The sequence below is a fragment of the Anser cygnoides genome, chromosome 6, assembly GCF_040182565.1.
Source record: "Anser cygnoides isolate HZ-2024a breed goose chromosome 6, Taihu_goose_T2T_genome, whole genome shotgun sequence".
Lineage (NCBI taxonomy): Eukaryota > Metazoa > Chordata > Aves > Anseriformes > Anatidae > Anser > Anser cygnoides.
The window spans coordinates 21,896,625-21,917,512 of NC_089878.1; the positions used below are offsets into that span (position 1 = coordinate 21,896,625).

A 20,888-nucleotide genomic window follows, 5' to 3' on the forward strand; every position below is an offset into this window, starting at 1 on the left:
CTTTCCTTTCACGTACCCACATCTGTTTCCTCCTTATGAACCTTACTAGCCCAAGTCTTTGTTTTATACCATAAAGAAAACATCCCCACCATCAATTTAGCCTTTTTTTTTCCCTCTAAGAGTGGCTAATAGATGTCTAGGGTAGAGTATTTGAAGAGGGTAAACAAGTAATGATGCTTTACAATTTCCAGGGATATTTAACTCCTGATCCAATATGGTAGCTTTGTATATAACAGTCCATGATAACATTTTCATCCATGAATGTGAGCATTTTTTGAGCCTAAGTAATCTTTCAGCATCCAGTATGCTCTGAGATGCTGTGTAGGAACCTGCTTACTGTTGGCCCTCGAAACAAAGCATAGCGGTGGTTAACATCTTTTTCCATCCTCCCCCATCAGTTCCATTGCCTCTTCTTCCTGAGGCTGGGTCTGCTAAGTGGCTAAAGGGCTGCTCTTCCTGCTTAACCTAACCCTTCCTCGCAGCGTGCACACATCCTCAATCTGTGGTCTGCTATAACCCACCTAGTAGCCGAGAGAGGAAGGGAGGGAGGGAAAGCAGCTGTTGTCAGGTGCTCTTTGTAGTTGTTCGTAGCAGAGCTGTTGGCAAATGGGATTAACTGTTATGCAAAACATGCTGCAGAGGTATATGCCCTACGCAAAGACAAGCCTTTGAGTGGGCAGTGTGCTGTTAGGAGTAGAGCTGCTAACAGAGTGACCTCATGCAGGGCAGGCAGCACTGTGTGGCAATCAGCACTGCTCACTGCAGTCCTTGTCTGCACCTACAGCTGAGCTGTAACCAACATTTCTTATGGTTTCATAGGCTGTGGCAAAACTGACAGGCCGAGAACTAAAGGCTTATGCAAAAGCTGGGGCTGTGGCTGATGAAGTGCTCTCATCCATCAGAACAGTGGCTGCTTTTGGCGGGGAGAAGAAAGAGGTTGAAAGGTTTGTTCAGAAAAATTGTAAAGAGTCTCTGGTTTCTTTTTCCTGTAGCAACATAGGACTGGAATACACTTCAGAAATCCACTTCAATTAGTCTCTGAATTCTGAAACAATGACCATCTATTAGCTTTGAGAATTATATGCATGTATGTTGCAAAAACTTCATTTTCAAATAGAATTACTTATGCAAAAACAATTTCATAATTCAATCAGTAAAATGAAACATCAGAAATACTATCTTCCAGTCATTCTCACTTGCAGAAACTTACTTGCAAACTTTGCAGCGCATCTGAAGACCTTGGGTACTTTCAAGCTAAGTAAAAAATCTACATGCGAGTGTCATAGCCTCCACAAAGACCCGTATTTGTTGTGCCCACTGTAAAGTAGGAATGTCTGTATTATTAAAAACAAAATCTTCTTGGACCAGGAAAGAAAAATTTCCTTACGTATTTTTGTCTGTCGTTTTTTACATACATTGCCATGTACATGTGTATGACTTGTTGCTTTATTTTAAATATTGCAATATGAGCATGAAAACACAAATTCATTAAAAGATGCCAGGGAAAGTAGTAGCAGTGATAGTTACAGAAACAGTACTTAACAATAGTAAATGAACATTATAAATACTTAAAACTAAGTAAATGAAAATATTGGTAAAAATATCTGAGAGAAATGAAAACAATCTTATGTCTTTCTCAGTTACCTGAACACTTTGTCATTGTCACCCTCATCTTCTTACAGACATATCTGATCTTTAACCTGATGCTGGGGGTCCTAAAATTGAATAGAATATTTGGTCCAAATTTGGACTAAATTCTACCTAAAACACCTGTAATATCTAATTAGCTGGTCCTAGGTTTTCAGAAGTACTTGCTCAACAGGAAAAAATAAGGGAAAGGTGAATTTTAGATAACTGAATCTAAACTGTTTGCTTCATTTGTTGCCACGATTGCAGATTGCCACTCATATTTTTCCCAATTACGCTTAATATTTATCAGTGCTTTTCACAGCAAGATATGATGATTTGATGATGTTAAACAATTTTCTCTTGAATTCATTTAAAGCATGACATGGTTGTAGAACTTCCTCTGAGGTTTTGGGCAAATTGTCAAACCCCATGCCACTCTGCTAAAACTGCCAGTCCCTTGGCCAGGTATCTGCAGTGACCGTGGTATTTCTTGTGCTTGTCGCACTAGAACATGCAGTGATTTCACGTTCTGGTAGCACTGCTGGTTTCAGCAGAAGTAGTCGGGGTCTCTCGCTTCAGACTGAGAGGTATCAACCTCACGTGGCCCGTGTTCACTGCAGCACAGTCAGCCACTGAAGACACCTTGTTCTGTTTGTCTTTATTTTAATTTTACTATAAAGTTCATTTCATTCACTTCTGTTTTTCTACAGATATGATAAGAATCTGGTCTTTGCTCAGCACTGGGGGATTCGAAAAGGAATAATCATGGGATTATTCACTGGTTACATGTGGTTTGTAATTTTCCTGTGCTATGCGTTAGCCTTTTGGTATGGCTCTAAACTTGTCCTTGAAGAAGATGAATATTCACCTGGCACTCTTCTACAGGTACCTATTTTACCTTGTTGCAACTTTTCTGGATTGCTTCTTAAAACATTTCTAGAACACTTATCTGTGATGTTCTGGTATCTGGTTGCTTACTGCAAGGTCACTACTCAGTATATGTTTGAAAGTGTATGACACAACTGAATAAGATGAAAAAAATCCATGTATATTTTAAATATTTCACACTGCTGCCTACCGTGATCAGAATAATGCTTGCATTTGAGAGCCTGGTACACATCTGACAGAGATCTGAAACTAGCTTTCCCATATTGTGTGTTGCCTTGTGGCATCTGGGTTATTGCCTTCTGTGAAGAACTTTTATTTTGATAAAAATAAAACCATTGTGGTAAAGAGGAACCTGGCCAAAGAAAGTTTTATCAAATCTATCAAATTTTGGTTGATGTGCTCCAGCTTCACTTGCTTCTGATCTGTAAGGCTAGACTCCAAGGTTGGACTCTTGAAGTATCCTCTGATACTGGATGCTCCGTCCAGCTGCCTTTGTCTTCTGTTAGTCCTTCCTTCCAGGAAGAATGGGTACTGTGGCTCATTTTTTGTCATGTTGTCCTAGGCTTAGACTAAAAGGACATCATGGGGCTTTCAGAGGAAGGTCACTAGTCGGTAGCTCTTCCCTTTGGTTGTTGGGAAAGGACTTGAAACAGTGAGCATCTGTGCTACCTGCAGAAACAGTCAACTTAAGACCTAAGGCCATTTATGAGGAGATGACAAATGTTCCCAGATGTCACAACAGAGAACTGAAATAATAATTTCATGATCTCATATACTGGCACATCTAGCTTTGGTAGTAGCCCATACACTTCTTTGTGAGAGGGAGACCAAAATACTCCCTGTAGCTGGTACCTGCTCCAGAAGTAAGTTTTGTGAGTATTGATTTAGATAGGAACTGCAATATACAAAGATTGTAATACATTTTTAAATGCTTTATATTTTTAAATGTTGTAAACTCTTGTCTGCTTACTGGTCAAAGACATTTCCAAAATAATCTACTTGCCACTGACATTCAGTTTCAGCCCTTGTTTCAAGGCACAATCATACAGTCAAAGTAAGGTGGCTCAAAAAACACATTAGCAGAAGTCAGTAAAGATCTGAGTGCACACACTCTTAGGCCAGTGCAAATATGATAACTTGATTTAGTTCAACCTGGAAGCAAAGTTGTGAAAGGTAATGAAAATTGTTTCTAAGAGGCATTTGTCTGCTTTTTTTCTGAGCTCCTTATGCTCACATAGTGAGTCACTGCAGCTCAGTTGATGCACAACAGCTCATTAAGCCACTGTAGTTTGATTTGCCTGTCTAAACTCTCAATTGTAATAAAAATTTGATGTCAGATTTTGTTGATCTCTTTGTCCGCTTTTACAGGTTTTCTTTGGTGTTTTAGTAGGAGCTTTAAATCTTGGTCAGGCATCTCCCTGCCTAGAAGCCTTTGCCACTGGCCGTGGGGCTGCAACAGACATTTTTGAGACAATAGATAAAGTAAGTAATACATTTCTAAGCTGTGTCACTGTGTGGTGGGAAAATAAATAAGCCTCAAGCAGCTGTAGTTTATCCACAGTGTAAATGAGGAAAAATGAAAGCAATTAAGGAAAGATTGACTGTGCAATAGAAAGGTCTAGCAGCATGCACACACGCTTAGAGAGGTTGCCTAACATTCCTTAAGCAGCCTGTTTCTGAATAATGAAGCTTTACCTCAGCCACTGCTGTTTCTTACTCCCATACCTGCTTACATATGGTTCCTGGTCAGTGCAGGCGCACAGAAAGTGTACAGGCAGGCACTATCAGTTGCCTTGCAGTCAAATTTTGAGCAGGCACCTAGCTCCCAGCCCCAGGATGGTGTCAAAAGTTGTGGCTTTATTGGCATTAGGTGGCAAAGGTGGATTTATACCCTGAGTCAAAGTGAGACCAAATGAGCGCAGGCAGTGATCTTGCAGCATTCAGAAATGTTCATCACAATGTTCTCTGTACAGATACATATTTGAAATGAAGTTGCATGAGAAAGTCTGAGAGCTGTTGGCATCTATTCATGAGGATTCCTTTCTCTAACTGCATATATTTAGTGGCCGACAGAACACTGTAGATTTCTTAACAGTACTTTATATCTCTGGTCATTGACAGGCTTTATTGTACTTGTGCCTATTTAAAAGTGTGTAAACACATTAAAATGCTGCTTGTCTTTACAGTGCACATAAGGGTATATAAAGAAAGCTCAAAGAGCTGTGGTAATGCTAATGGACTTTTTTGTAACCTGTCAGTGTTCTATAATAATGATAACATAGATGCCTTATAAATGCACTTTATAATCTAAAGCTTTTGCTCTAAGATAACTGAAAAAGAGATGAATAAGGGAAGTGTTTTTTAGACAAAAAATTAGAAAGCAAAAGAGATTTGCAACAGTAAGGATTAATCACAAAATTCAAGATAAGGCTGAGTCAGATAACCTTAGGGTAAAAAAAAAAAAGCTAATGTGAGATTTTGTCCATATAGAGGAAAGGGTGACAAATTCGATTCATCTGCTTGCTACATTTGTAGGTTTGTGATTTGATAGTAAAAGCTCAGCTCTGCCCTCATACAGATTTTCTCTGGCACTAAACTTACACGGTCATGCTGCAGTTCCTATTTGCAGGATTAGTGAAAGTCTTTTCTTCATAGCTTATTATCAGATTTTAAGTAAGCTATATTCCTAAAGATGAATCAGTCTTTTAGCTGTTCTTAACATCTTAGAATATGCACATTTCCAGTATTAAAATTCCCTTGTATCTGTTAGGCTACATTAAAAAAAATAGATGTATGTATCAATTATCAAATATTGGTGGTGTTATAGTTTTAATAAATTCTCTATTCCATGGTTAATATTTTTCCATAAAGTTCTTCATAAATCTATCCTCAGAAAGTTTAATTTCTTTGGGATCCCTCAAATTTCTTAGTTCTGTGCTCATGTCTGATGATCCGCAATACCCAAAGCCTTGCCAAACGTATGTGAGACCCAAAACACTTTGTGGAAAAACCTCAAATCAGAATTCCATCTCCTAGGACGGGGCATACAGGGATGGATGCTTGAAATGCAAAATGATGAAGTGTGTAGGTTTTCAGCAATTTTTATTTTTTTTTTCAGTGGTGTAAGAGTGTGTTTATATGCACAAAATAGTAGCCATTTTAGTCCTGAGGAGCTGGCTAAATTAACTTAGCTGCATCAATGAAGCATTCTAACTATTCTGTTCAGCAAAACCTAGCTGAATAGTAGACTGTGTAAGTGCAGTAAGCATAAAAGGAAAAGAGGGTGCATTCGTTTTGCCTGAGCTAGCTGCCAGTGACAGCTCTCCCATCACTTTAGCCTTTTACTTCATGTTCCTTGCCCGCTAGCCTAGGGGCAGATCCTGCTGCTGGTTCAATGCAGCCAATTGCTGTTCAAACAGAGGTGCCATGGCTTTGTATGGTATTGGGAATATTTATCTACTGCAACAGTGTTGGCTGCTTAACAGCAAGTAAATAACACAATACATTTGGCCCTAGAAACCCACCATTGACTGCATGTCAGAAGATGGCTACAAGCTGGATAAAGTAAGAGGTGAAATTGAATTTCATAATGTAACATTCCATTATCCCTCCAGACCTGACGTAAAGGTAATTATTCATCATCTCTTTTGTGAACAAATTTACTGTAAAAAATATATCCTGCCAGCAATTTCTAGATTTTCAGTAGAGTTTGCTTTCCATAAGCCTAGACCTGTTTAAAAGTAGCCTGTAAATAATTCTTCCATCAGTGGTGTAATTCTATTTACCATTATTTTGTTTTACCATTCTGACATATCTGTTGCCATACGTATTCCTTGCTGCTGAACATAAACTTGTAGATTTCAGAAAGTTCATCTGCATACAGCTTCTCTTACAATCAGTTATGCGCTTTTATCAACTTATGCAAGAATAGCAGACCAAGTAATAAGCTGATCTGAGCAAGGAAATTTTCGAAAAATCTTCCATTACCCTGGGGATGTATCACGTGACCCATTACAATCTAGGAAAAGGTACAGGAGCACTGGCTGTATAGCCCATTATTTCTCTACTGCTGTGTTTGAAGTGACAAATCCTCCTTGGAAAGTGCATTTGGCAGACACAGAAGCATATGAAGTATCAGATTATTCTATATAATTTAGCTTTTACGTTCTTAACATTTATGCTTTAACAGGCGTTCATAATTCATATAGACTGTTCCTTAAAGGGGATTTATTACCAAGTTCTCCAATGGTATTAGCTTGACTAGTTCTTAGTGATGAAAAACAGGAACAAAGAAAGATCAAAATCTGATGCCTGTCATGGAAAATTGTGTTCTGCATTTCTGAACTCTTCAAACAATGTAAAAAAGATTGTTTTCTTTTTCCTCTTTCTTCATATATATATATTTTTTAATTTGTGTGTTTACTTTGAGTCTCCGTGTAAAGATAAAGAATATAGGATGGATCTCCTCCTGCTGCTTGCCTATATGACAGTGAGAGAATTAGAATTGATAGATTTTTTCTGTTTTCTTTTTTCTTTCCAGATTTTGGATAACCTTAATATGGTTATTAAAGCAGGGGAGACAACAGCTTTTGTTGGAGCTAGTGGAGCTGGAAAAAGTACAACAATACAGCTCATCCAGCGTTTCTATGACCCCACTGATGGCATGGTGAGTGTCCTGTTCTAGCAGGCGTTTCTCTAGTCTTAGGGACTTGAAAGAGTGACTTGGTTTCTTCTCTGAGATGGAAAGGAACTTTTTAAGGAACTTTTTTTTTTTTTAATCCAATAAAGAAATGAGTGAAATTCCCTCTCAGGGGAATACTGAATAGATAGTATTATCAAAAATTACATGAAAAACTGCTAGGAGAAAATAAAATTCAGTGACAACCTGAATAAAATCTGTACCTATAGATAAAATAATTCAGGAGTGACAAACCATTTTATGTTCTGGGAAACTCAGTATTAAACATTTAATCATTATCCCATAATACTGATTTAGCATCTGCCATTACCATTTAATAATAGTTTGGCTAAGAATATGAATACATCTGTTAAGTCTCATTCTTTTTCTGTTTTCCTAGTTGGCACAAATCACACATATGGTGACCTGTATTTGAATGTATAAGAGACAAAAACCAACTTAGTGTAAGCATAGTCTGCAAAACTCACTTATGCAGAACTCAGTTACATTTGGGTGTGTGTTCTATGATTTCTTCCTGTTTTTCATGCCAAAAGACTGAAGTTTCAATATTCACAAAGAACATTTCACCATATGTCCTAACAGTACTTTGGAATCTTGAAGACTAGAAAATGTATGAAAATACAGTGGTGCTGCTCACAGCAACCTTTCTTTTTCCATTGTCAAGAAGAAAATTTTTGTAAACTTTTGCTTGTCTGCATTTTTACAAAAAATGCCTTTCCTTCATTAGCTACCTCCCCAGTACTGAGACAAAGGAATAAATTTGCCTAGAGGTATTGTTTTACACAGATGAAAGGTAAGGACTAGAAAATGAGGCACACAGACATACTTTGAGGCCTTGTGAGTAGATCAGGCTAAAAAATAGAAATTCCTCCCTTTGAAAATAACTACCTGTCTTTAAAAGTGTCTACAGGGAGATGTTGGAGGATGGTTTATTCTTCTGCCTGGCCCTCTATGGAGCAGTTAATTCATTTTTACTAATGGAAAACACACACCATCTGTATATGCTCAAATTTGTAAGTCCTTTAAAGAAAGAAATTTTGATGGGTACTTTCTGCCTGGCTTTATTTGTGAGACCAAGGAAAGAGAGGTGTTGGGAAATTAAATCAAAAGCACAACTCCTACACACCAGAACTATTGTACACTTCTGCTACTACACTGTAGTTTTTCTTGTATGAAAGCTGTGTTTTACACTGGGCAGAGAAAAACAACATCATAAGCCCTTTATTTTTATTGTGTCTTTCTTTGTCTCTGGACTGAAGGAAATAATGTCCTTGAATTTTATTTTGCTTGTCCTTGCTTTATTTGGCTTCTGTAGGTTACTCTGGATGGCCATGACATTCGCTCCCTTAATATCCAGTGGCTACGCTCACAGATTGGTATTGTTGAGCAAGAGCCAGTGCTGTTTGCTACCACGATTGCAGAGAACATTCGCTATGGTCGGGATGAGGCTACCATGGATGACATAATCAAAGCAGCCAAACAAGCCAATGCTTACAAGTTCATCATGGACTTGCCACAGGTATGCTGTGCCTTGTAAGTAAAATCTGATGGAAAAATAGAGATTCTCTGTGTCTTTCCCCTCATGCAGCCACCTGTGATGGGCAGAAGATTAAAATGTAGAGTAGGCAGTAACCTGTCCCCAGATCAGAGTTAATTAGGTCTTACTACGTGGATTTCACCAAGTTCATGTATATAATATACATAATTATAGATTATCCTGGCTGTCTAGATCTTAGGCTGTATGTGTTTATCTAATTCTCTACCTGAAGCTGGTGCGATAATCATGAATCAGAGACACGGTATTCATGAGTCACATGCCATCAGCAGACAAATCCAGCTCTCTGGAAAGCTTGCTGGTGAGTCATCTGATGGAGAGTAGGCAGGTGTTTTCCTCTGCATTGCAGCTTTTGCTGATAGAGTTGTTCTGAGCCAAAACAGAACACTGCACTTTTTTATCAGTACATACTTTTGGTCTGGGGTTGGCAGTTTGCTTCAGGCAAGACAACGTTGTTCGTTAAGAAGAAAATTACTTCATCAGCTCTCCTTTGCATTTGGTGCACTAACAGTGGTTTTTTTCTTTCAAAAATGAAAAATTTTCAAAGTTATTCCCAGGAGAAATCTGAGAGACATTGTACCAGTATCTATGTTGATTTCTAATAGACCTCTTTGTTACAAATTTCTTCTTTTTTCCTTTACCCAGCAATTTGACACTCATGTTGGAGAGGGTGGAAGCCAGATGAGTGGAGGTCAAAAGCAGAGGATAGCTATTGCCCGAGCCCTTGTGCGAAACCCTAAAATCCTGCTACTGGATATGGCTACTTCAGCACTTGATAATGAAAGTGAAGCTATTGTCCAAGAAGCACTTCATAAGGTTTGCTTTAGTATAGCATAAATCAGACTTACAAGGGCAGAAATTATTTTGAATGCATTCTGCAGACAGTGCTGCTGAATTTCAACAAAGCAGTAAAAAGCGTTTCTTAATAGTATTCGTATGCAGAAATAGAACCTTAGTATTATTGACAGGAAATATTTTTTCTTGCATTGGGACATTAACAGGATAGTTCCCTTTTTCCAGAGATAGGTGCTTATCTTGGGAGGTTCTCTATACTTCGTCTTGTTTTGTGTGAACTAGGATCTAGTCCATGTGTTCTGGGTCCGACAGCAAACCCCTTATGAGGGGAGTTTGGCATGAAGTAAGTAATAAGATGCTAAAGACTGTCAAGATTTCACCAATTCTATCCATGCCAAGAAAGACTCTTTTCCCTGTCAACTGTCTGATTCATCCAATAAAACTAAATATTGGCATCACAGACCCCTACTCCCAAACCAGCTGTGCTAAGGTCCTCTTAGTCATCAGAGAGGTGACCAATAAAATTGATAGGATCCCAGGTAGATTCATCTAATTCTACAGTAAATATGTAAGATAAGTGAAAATAAAGCTGCCAGTTTTTCTCTCCATTTAACATAAAGGGAGCTTAGTCATGTGTAAATTTTGCTAAAACAAACGCCATTCCTAATGCCATTGGAATGCTACACACAGACAATAACTATGTCAGATGACTGAAGAAGAATCTGCAGTCTGTAGAGAGGTGTCACTTGCAATCTTGGTCATTTTTCCTAACTTCAGTCCATGAATCCAAGAAAGACTTTGCTAAGGCAACACATTCAGAACACTTGAATTGCATTCAGGAATAATTCTTCTTTGGTAGCAGAGAATATTGCAGTGATCAGTCATGTGTAATTGACTGTTCTAGAACTTTGCAAATGTCTGGGTTTCTCTGCAAAGCTGGAGATAATAGCACTCCAACAAGTGTTAGTGCTGAGTCCAAGTTAAAACAGTGCTGCAGCAGTGCCCCTTCACAGCCTTCATACTGCAACAAGATGTTCCCACACAGCTTAGATTGCTGGCAAAATGAACACCCAGGTGTCTGTCTCTCTTTTTTTTGGTGGGGAATATGTGGGCTATGGATGGAATTCAAGCCAAAGTCCACCTGAAAGACTGCCTTTGATTTAGAGAAACTTTAGGTGATAGAGCATTGGTTCCAAGTGTTTCCATTTGCTGTCCTGGGACTGGGGCTGTTTTTGTTCCCTGTCAGGCTCGCCTCGGCCGCACATCGATCTCGATAGCTCACCGCCTGTCAACCATCAAAGCTGCCGATGTCATCACTGGATTTGAGCATGGAAGGGCTGTGGAGAGAGGAACTCATGAGGAACTCATGAAGAGAAAAGGGGTTTATTTCATGTTGGTGACCTTGCAGAGCAAAGGAGATGCAGCACTTACTAGAGCAGCAACAGAAAGTAAGTGTCTTGATTTCTTTAATAAAGTGATATAGAATTCCACAGAATGTAGATTTATTTTTAATGGGGCTAATTGCTTTCCGCACCCTCTTAATGACTGACTTTTAGCATTCAGCAAAGTAATACATTGATAGCCCTAGCCAAAAGGTTTTTACTGCATGTACACTGAATAACCTTCCTTCTATAGATCTGCCCTGAAATATTAATCCTGATCAGCAATACCCTGCCATTTTATATTTTGATTTTGTGCTGACAGTCCAGCCATGTCACATTTGAAATACAAGCAAATTACAGAGTATTTTGAAACCACCCTATTTGTTTTACTAGAGGAAGATTTAATCAAAGCTTCTGGAAATGGAGGTCTAGTAGAATGACCTTTTTATTTTTGGAAGCATCATATCTTGGATATGATTGTCTTAAAAGAACAATTACAGTATCAAAATAGGGAAACAGCCTTCAGCACTCACATCCCAAGTGAGATGGCCCAATATTCAATTAATTTCATCCTGTCAAATACAAATATTAAAACCTGGGGTATATGTAGGATGAGCAGCAAAGTGGTGCTACATTCCTTGCCTTCTACAAAGTATTCCAATTATAGCTTGGAGACTGCACTTTTTTACAAATCAACACTGGACTTAAGTTGTATGTAATTTTAGCACAAACTAAAGAGCTGTATATACTGTATTCTACAGCAACAGAAAATAACATTGAGCCAAATCTTGAGAAAATCCAGTCATTCAGCAGAGGAAGCTATCGGGCCAGTTTGCGGTAAGTCTTAAAAATCAATGTAAATCTCAGTATGTTTCTGGATTTCTATATTTTTCACACCATTCCATAATCCCAGTAGTGTTAATTATTCACTGGTCTGTGTGTTTTGAAAAAAGGGTGGAAGGGCTTCAAACATTTCACTGAGACACCATCCACTTAGAAAGAAAGAGCTTGGGTAATATGTTAATGATTGAAGGTCCATGGATAAATAGAAAGACTTAATTTTACTCCCCTTTCTAGACATAGGACCCTCTTGCAAGGTTCTGGCTTTCTATATTTATGTTCCATTTTTAATATTCCTCATACAGCCATGTATTTATATTGCCTAATGCACTTTCAATCCATTCACTTTTTTTTTTTTTTTTTTAAAGAAAAGACATTGAGAGGTCGATGATGCAATGTGTGAGGACAGTTTTATTAAGGCTTCTTCTTGATGAAAGTGAAAGCTTTTTAGAAGCTAGGCAGTCTACTTAGACGTCTATTATTTCTTTCTGGCAAGCCCACATCAGACATGCAAGTGAATCTATCTCCTACATCACAGGGTCATGTTTCAGTGGGGAGAGAGCTGGATTTTTTCAGCATCCTGTTTTTCTGGACTGAACTACTTGATAATGGTGAATTGACTTGGTGTCTTAATAGCTTATGCAAATGTAGTAGGATACACCATAATTTTCCCCCCAAAAAACAGTGCAGGTCACATAGAAGACAATGTCTGAGTGGTGGGGTAGAGTAAGATTTTGAAAAGTATTTATTCCCCCTGTGGGATATTTTCTTCTCAAAAGCTGAGAGAACACAGGAAAAGAAAGAAGTCAGTGGGAGTCGTGTGATTTGCTTCAGTGAAACCTGATGTAGTTGTTACGAAAACTGTTTATGCTTTGAGAGAAAGTATTATGTTACTGAACTGTGAAGAACAGACTATATCTGTCTTCCTTCACAGAGCTTCACTTCGGCAGCGGTCCAGATCTCAGCTCTCCAATGTCGTCCCCGACCCTCCATTATCCATTGCAGGAGATCAGGCGGAGTCTGTATATCTTATGTCTTCATATGGAGAAGATGATGGACAAACAAAAAAGGTCAGGTCCAATAGTTCATTATTAAATTGCAACCAAAAAGGACATCTTTTAATTAATTGTTAATGAGAACCTGTAAATATATGCTTCTGTTATAGGCAGATATGTCTTTTTGGGTTGATACTTTTCTCAACTTAAACAAAACCACCACTTCAAGTTCTATGTTCTGTATCCTCTAAGCTGTATTTTGATGGCCCTCATGCTTATTGTTCCACGTAAAATTTGTAGCAGACCATGAGCTCTTGGTAAATCAACATATGTTGTAGATCAAGTTAAAAAATACTTATTAATTAAAAGGCATATAAATTAAAGTTGAATTAACCAACAAAAAGCAAGGCGCTCAGTCTGTGAAATGTAATAGCCACTCAGCAACAGAAATGATGCTACTTCTTGTTCAATAGAGTAAATTCCATTTCTTCTCAAAATCAGCTAGAGGTGTGTGAGTAAAGAGAGATCCTCACTGCTAACAGGCCCTGAGTCCTTTCACTGACAGTGTCCTTGTGCAATCAAGTAGTATAGAAAATAACAAACACGTTAAAGTTATGCAGGATAGAACCAGTTCTTTAGGAATACTCACAGTGGGTTTCTAAATTGCTTATGAAGCTCCCTGCCCCACTTTGCAGGGCTACAGATACTCAGTGCAGAAAACGGCAGTTAGAAGTCTCTATTCCTGCTATTGCTGAGCCTCTTCTGTGGATAAATAAGTGGCTTTAGTGCTGTGACTCTGATACTAGCTCATAAGGAAGAGAAAAAAACAAAATGTTTCCACCCATTCATCCTTGCCCATTTCCAGCAGATGGGTCTTTACAGTGTCTGTTTTGTCTGGGCATTTCCAGCCATATGAATGGCAGGGCTCAGCACACTGAGTGTTGCAGAAATACTGCACAAATCAAACTGCAGGGTAAGTTATAATTTGATGATCAATATTCTGCTGGTACTGGGAGTAATTATGGGAATTCTGTCCATAGTCTGACGATGTTTCACAAAAGGGAGGCATAATTAGCATGTATAAAGCTCGACTCTGGCTCTCACTCTTATGTCTCCGTTTTAGTTATATTGCACACCTATTAATTTGATGCAGAGTCTGATCAATGTGTTTACCCACAATGCTGTAAAATCATATTTAAGAACATTCCAGGAGAGACATAAAAAGCCCCTTGTGAGGAAGAAGCTTAAGTTTTGGTATTGAGTACTGCATAATGCATCATCTGGAAACAGCAGACTGGGAACAGTCTGAGTTTCTGTAGCAGAAAGTCTGGTCATAATTAACCTCTTAATTTGGAATCAGTAGAGCTACATAAGGCATGAATCTGTCTCTCTTTCTCCAGGGACAGTAGCAGTAGTCATTTATGTAACCTTCCTGTGACCCCCTAACCCTGCGAAAGAGCTCCATGCAGCAGCCAAGGCCCATCATTGCCCCTTCCCATACAAACCTAGAGCAGCTGTTTGGGACTTGGACATAGCCATCTAACTGACAATGCTAATGATATTTATCTCACTGTCATAGGGAGAACATCACTGGGAGAATGCATTTGTTTCATGAATCCAACCTGTTTTTTCAGGAACCTGTTGTTGTGGAGGAAGACATCAAGCCTGTACCATTTACCAGGATTTTGAAATACAATGCCTCTGAATGGCCATACATGGTGCTGGGATCTCTGGGAGCAGCTGTGAATGGAGCAGTCAGTCCTCTCTACGCTTTGTTATTCAGTCAGATTCTTGGAGTAAGTAATGCTAACATTTTGAAGAGTATTTTAGCTCTTAAGCAGAAGGGAGCGAAGGAACCTGTGAAACAGTACTTGACATGTTTTGGGTGAGTCTTTAGATCTTGTCAAGCAAATGGGGTTAGGCTTCTTGCTTATAAACAATTATTCAGTAGGGATATTTATATCATTGTCATCACGCTATCATTTGAGCTCTTTGACGGGGCAGGCTTGTTAGCATTTGTCATGTGTGCTTCATTATCTCTCATGTTCACTTTCCAGGAGCTGTTGGTAGTGGGTTTCTGCACACACACAGGATTTATTTTAGGTGAGACAAGCTATACCTTGCATCCAGGTACAGTGAGGAGGGACACCTGCAGAGGTCCCTCCATGCAGCATTTCATTCTGCAGTCTTGGTCAAACCTTTAAGAAAGCTTTGGATCAGACCCCCAGAATACTTCACATTTTTCTTCATATTTCATTACAGGAACATTCAGCTCTTTGCCGTCTGCTCCCTGCAGAATGCCCAGGGAGAGAGAGATCATTGTAACAGGTTTCATACCTGCCAGCAGAAAGTAGATTTGCATCAACAAGTATGAAAGAAGCAGGAAACAGGAATGTGTTTTTAAACCTTGTCATTCACTAAGGAATGTGTTACCATTAAGCCTTGCTTGAAACTTTTCACGAGTTCAACTGTGTCTGTTTTTTCCTTCAAACACTTGCTGGAATAGAAAGAGAGGATGCTTCCTCCTTTTGTAAAACAGCTTTTTGGAGAAAACATTTGCCGAGTTATTTGGAAACTGGAGAGCTGCTGAAGGAATTCAGCACTGCTGTAACCAATGCCCAGGAAAGTGCCCTAAATTGTCAAGAATCAGGAGGATTTATGCTGTTTCTTATTGGGTAAAGTAATGACAAATTCACTGGGAAGAAAATGGGAATGCTAGTGTGGTTTAGTGGTTTAGGTAACTACCTGAGAGCGGGTAAAACTTGTGTTGCAATCCCCATTTATTTGTTTAGGTCATGTTAGGTATCTATGTGTACAAAGAATGTAGGATCTCAGGGGTAGACACGCTTCTAGAAACTGGAGGTTTCACTGTTGTTTTCTGTGGGGTGCGGTGGGGTGGGTAGGTGGGTGTTTTGGCTTTGGTGTTTCTCTCCAGGAAGTTACTAAGGCTGTCCCTGGTGATCCACTTAGTGGCTCCTGGCCAATACGCTATGGCCTTTTAGCCTCAGGTCTGCCGTCTCCAAACACTTGTTGAGTGTCTAGACCTCATGCCAAGGACTGTGAATTTCCCTAGGCAGCAGGTGAGGCACTGCTTTGTGTAGTCTGCAATGAATCTAACCTTTGACTCCTTTTGAGAGCTAGGTTTTCTAAACACTGGGAGGTCAGGGCCTCAAGTCATCCTTCAAGATGCTGAATGCCTTTATTGCCAAGGATGCATTCCTCCTCTTGAAGGTCCGAGTTCATGGAAAGAAAGAGGCTGCAAGAAAAAACAAGCCACAGCCAACATGAGCAAAGACCAACATCTGTGTTTTATTATTCCTAAACTTAAGAAATTTCTGCCTGCTGCCAAGGAAGGCAGGCAGATGGAACATGCATCTGCTTTCCAAGCTGTTTGACTATCTGCAGTGATGTTGTGACAGACATGTGGGCCTGTACTCTGGGAGCAATACACCGGAGAAGTGAGGGGAAAAATCCCCACAGCTATAAAATGAAAGAGTAAATTTAGCAGAGTCTGCCTTGAAGGTGCTCAGAAATTAGTCTCCAAAAGTCAGTGAAGAGCTGGATAATACTGGATATGTCTTTTTAGCTGTTCAGTTCAGATCAGAAGTGTACCTGTGAAACACATTTCTCAGTTGTTTCTTCCTTCTGTGCTTTGGTTCCCATTGTGGAACTGTCTGAGTATGGGAAATCAATCATGTGCTAGCAAAACTCAGCTGGAAGGTGTGTTCCAACTGTTTGCAATACAGAGATCTCTTTCCAAACAATGTTATCCTGGACTGCTGCATTCAACTCTAAGGCCCCCAGCACAAGAAGGACATGGATGTATTTGAACAAGTCCGGAGGAGGGCCACAAAGATGATCAAAGGGCTGCAGCAACTGTCCTCTGAAGGACTGGCTGAGGGAGTTGGGGTTGTTCAGCCTGGAGAACAGAAACAGTACCTTAGGACTATAATTAACATCACATACACATTAACAAATGTATGTGATGATGAGTAGTTACTCTGCTGGTTATGTGTTATGCTAACAATACGTGTGACATGACCATTACAATGAAGTGCATTTTACCTTCCTGTCTAGATAGTGCATACCATGGTGATACTAAAAATACTGTTACAACAATTCTCAAATCCAGAATTCTTGCAGGACACAGTTTACCTGTTCATGGTTCATCTGTTCACCTTTGTATGCTTCATTCGGTCCAATTGTTTAAATAGAACGTGTGATGGAAAGAAAACTATGCTGTATCTTTTCTAGATACATAAGTTACAAAGACAGTTGAAAGTTGCTCACAACCTGTTCAATTCAGGATGAAACAGAAACTACTGAAGCTACAGTGGATTTCATTAAGGGGATAGGAAAAGCAGCACACTACTATATGTTTTGTTCTTATTATGATGGATTAAATTAAGAGCTTTGCATCAGAGCCTATCTGGTGACTTAATTCAAACAACGATTAGTCTGACAAAGTAATATGCCTTGCTAGTGAAAAGTAATATCACAGCACGGCACTGGAGCAGACCTTAGCTTGCATTGCTAAGTGCTGTTTAGATATTATCATTCTGGATTTTGCAGGATTTATTTTGCTGCCAAGGTACTTATGTACAAAGTTAAAAGCACTTTAAGTAGAATTCCCAATAGAGAACAGCTATTTGTTTTTCTCAAATCCAGGCTCTAATTCCTCACTGTTACTTTAATGTGTGGATCACTTTCAACACTAAATAACTTGGGTTGACCTTTTAAGAAAGGAATTAAGTTTATTTTTGTGGAAATTTTGTACGTTGCAGCTGTAATGAAAATTTCTTATTCTCTTTCTAATGTTAGCTACTAACCTAGAAGAGTTTAAGATAGTTTTGATGTAAGTAAAGCTCAAATGCACAATTTATTTTTAACTACATAGGGAGCAGGCTGAGAAGTTGAGAGGGGAGGCAATGTATCACAGTTTTTACCTGTGAAATCCAATTAGAATGAATTTAACATTAGCAGAGAAGTACAAACATGAACTGTGGCTTATACCTGTGAGTAGCAGAAGTAGTTCAACAACTGCAGGTAAGTTAACTGACCTACATATCAATTGCTGTGAGTGGAAGTAATTGCTAAAAGATGGCTTCTTAGATTTGTACCACTACTTCAGCAGCAGCCAGTAACACCAACAGTTGTTGAAGAAGACCAGATATAAAGAACAACTGATAAAAGAAAAATTTCATGGAGGTTGGAGCAGGGCAGGATGGAGGGGCTGTACTTTAATGCTTTTTCTTAAGTACTCAGCAATAAACACGTATCCACCCTCCTTCAGTAGAAAACAATAGGTTCCTGTTGAAGCCTACCTACAGCAAGCACATCATTAGTGTTGTGCAAGGCGAGTCATCCTAAAGTGTAATGACTTATGAGTGCTTTATTTCATATGGCCCAGTAAAGTTCAAATTGTCATAGATTAGAGAGGAGGTCAGGGAGCTGCTGCAGTGTCTCTTTGTCCCTACGTTTTTTATTTTATTGCTATTCTGGTTATCAGCCAATACTGGGAGGAGAGGGATGTGATTGATAATTATAACTATGCATGGACAGCAAATAATCTCAGTCTATGTAGACACCGAATATAATGAACTTGTTGTTTAACAGCAGTATGCTGTACTCAGGCTTACCCTAGGGAAGTAAGTGGGCATTTATTAGGGGTGAGGGAGAGCCCTGTGTTACGGCTTTGGTTCTAGGCAGGGCTTCTGTATTTGACAACAAGAAGTCGTGAATTAATGGTTCTGGAAACAGGGATGAACACACAGGTGCTTCTCCTCCTGGAGACACACTTCGGTTCAAAGGCAGCAGAACAACATTTCCTTTTGTCCCCTCTCCTTCTGGACAGACTCTGAGCCAGAGAAGAGTAGTATGCACCCAGGTTGCCTGTCCTTGAGCCACAGAGGCCAGATGTGGTCCTGTCTCTTGGACTCAGCCAGGGACTTCCTTTGGTGTTGTCCTTCCTTCTTCACCTGTACCTAAACTGACACTTCTAATACTATACCATGCATTTCTTTCAAAGACCTTCTCCGTTCTTGACGAAGAAGAACGAAAAACCCAGATCAATGGTGTTTGCCTGCTCTTTGTCTTCATTGGACTTCTTTCATTTTTTACACAGTTTTTACAGGTAATAGCAGTACAATGTAAGTAAATTTGTTTCTGATCCCTTACTCTGTGTGTATCTCTTCCTGTACAAAATTTTTGTTTATTGCCTTGCACCCCAGGGATACACCTTCGCCAAGTCTGGTGAGCTGCTTACAAGACGCTTAAGGAAAATTGGTTTCCGGGCGATGCTAGGGCAAGACATTGGCTGGTTTGATGACCGGAGGAACAGCCCTGGTGCCCTGACCACAAGACTTGCAACAGATGCATCACAGGTCCAAGGGGTAAGACCTTAAGCACTGTTTTACTATAGGCACAGACTATAGTAAAGTTTTACTATAGTTTTACTATAGGCCTATTTTGGCACATCATCACAGACATTAACTAGCATGCAAAATGCAAAGTCAGTGTAGATCTGTCGCTGATCAGCCAATTAAGCTTTTTTCTGTTTATCATAGACTGTGAACTTGGAACAACTATCACTGTATTTAGCTAAAAGTACAACTCGGATCACCGTTTACTGACCATTGTTCGTGTCTGTATTACCAAAACAAAACCACAAAAATCAATGAAATTAATACCACCTAAGTGGTACCAGGAGGAACATCCAAGAACTGTCATTGATGTATTTTTTCTGAAGATGAATTAGCTTTTTGCCACAATGTTTAGGTGTTTATTTCAAAAACGTCAGGTTCATATTTTAGCAACATTCATCAGTAATCATGTTTTCAAGTGTTTGGCATGTTATTGTTCTTGCTGTTTGTGACAGTTTTGATTTAAACTGACAGTCCACTTAAAAACCATTTGACAGTACTGGCGGGTGCACTAGCCAGGGATCCACGCAGCCAATTTCAGTGTGACTTATTATTTGGGAAAGTGAACCACTAGCACCATGTGCTGTGTTCCTTAGGGGATGAGGATTAAATCATGCTGAGCTGTAAGCACACTACCTATCTGAACTGATGCTTTGTTAGATGCAAGTCAGACACCATTTTACTTGGCCCCAGTAAAAGTAATTTTCTAGAAATGAAGGAAACATACAGATGTTTCTGTTACAAGTAATTGGCCTGATTCAGCATGACTGAAGATAGTGGATTTGTTTTTAAAAAACTTTAATTCTGGAAGTTTTAAGAATTTAACAGGCAAATGAGAGAAGAGGTTCCCAAACCCCCTGTCAGCAGGAATTTCCATAGACTCAGAGAAACCATCTGCAAGCCTCTTCAGAGCATATTTTAATATCATTTAGAGATTGCTAAAGTTTTATAGGAAGAATTATTTAAAGATTATTGAAGTTACTAATGGAGCACAAGTCAATCATATCTTTTTTTTTTTCTTTTCTTTTCTTTGAAGGCAACTGGATCGCAGATAGGAATGATCGTCAATTCCTTTACCAATATTGGGGTGGCCATCATTATTGCTTTCTACTTCAGCTGGAAACTGAGTTTAGTCATAATGTGTTTCCTGCCCTTTTTGGCCTTGTCTGGAGCTGTGCAGGCTAAAATGCTGACAGGATTTGCTGCTCAGGACAAGAAGGCTCTGGAAGCTACTGGACGGGTAAGTTATTTAAAAACTGTATTTGCAGTCGATTTATATTTTGCAGTTGAAAACCAGGGAATTTGGGACTGTCAGCAATTCAAATGTAATGAAACTTACAATTTTTTGCAAATAAGTTGCAAAATTTCAGCTTGTAAAAATACTGAAATGCCATTGGGAACTCCCTAGCTACAAAAATATTTACTGTGTGTAACGTGGGCTGGCCTGCTGCCTTTGAAACACACAACTTCCTTTGAGTTGAGGTCAGGGCCCCTGAGTTCTGGTACATCACTCAGAGCCTGATCCTTTTTGAATACACGTAGTTCAACAGTGCAGAAACCAAACTGCATCATAAATACCGGGGAGTTAGAAGACAGGCAATGTGAGGAAGTGATCCATAGTGACTGCTAAACATGGAAGAGTCCAGTGTGAACAATCAAATTCACTGTACCTATCTGTACCTC

The 20,888-nt window shown here is 39.2% G+C and overlaps 1 protein-coding gene across 13 annotated transcripts in view; it reads left to right on the plus strand.

The window, feature by feature from the left end:
* ABCB11 (ATP binding cassette subfamily B member 11) overlaps positions 1 to 20,888 on the plus strand; it is a 69,451-nt gene that overhangs the window by 41,639 nt on the left and 6,924 nt on the right. For 11 of the 13 annotated variants that reach the window (XM_066999519.1, XM_066999520.1, XM_066999521.1 and 8 more), the window contains 14 exons: positions 820 to 944; positions 2,340 to 2,514; positions 3,886 to 3,999; positions 6,034 to 6,144; positions 7,058 to 7,183; positions 8,532 to 8,735; positions 9,417 to 9,587; positions 10,813 to 11,014; positions 11,710 to 11,785; positions 12,723 to 12,858; positions 14,418 to 14,579; positions 18,812 to 18,916; positions 19,014 to 19,175; positions 20,242 to 20,445. In XM_066999519.1, the coding sequence (XP_066855620.1) occupies positions 820 to 944; positions 2,340 to 2,514; positions 3,886 to 3,999; positions 6,034 to 6,144; positions 7,058 to 7,183; positions 8,532 to 8,735; positions 9,417 to 9,587; positions 10,813 to 11,014; positions 11,710 to 11,785; positions 12,723 to 12,858; positions 14,418 to 14,579; positions 18,812 to 18,916; positions 19,014 to 19,175; positions 20,242 to 20,445 (2,073 nt within the window). Of the gene's footprint in view, positions 1 to 819; positions 945 to 2,339; positions 2,515 to 3,885; positions 4,000 to 6,033; positions 6,145 to 7,057; positions 7,184 to 8,531; positions 8,736 to 9,416; positions 9,588 to 10,812; positions 11,015 to 11,709; positions 11,786 to 12,722; positions 12,859 to 14,417; positions 14,580 to 14,840; positions 18,917 to 19,013; positions 19,176 to 20,241; positions 20,446 to 20,888 lie in introns of those variants that run through there. The other 2 variants (XM_066999525.1, XM_066999524.1) reach the window with 2 other exon arrangements.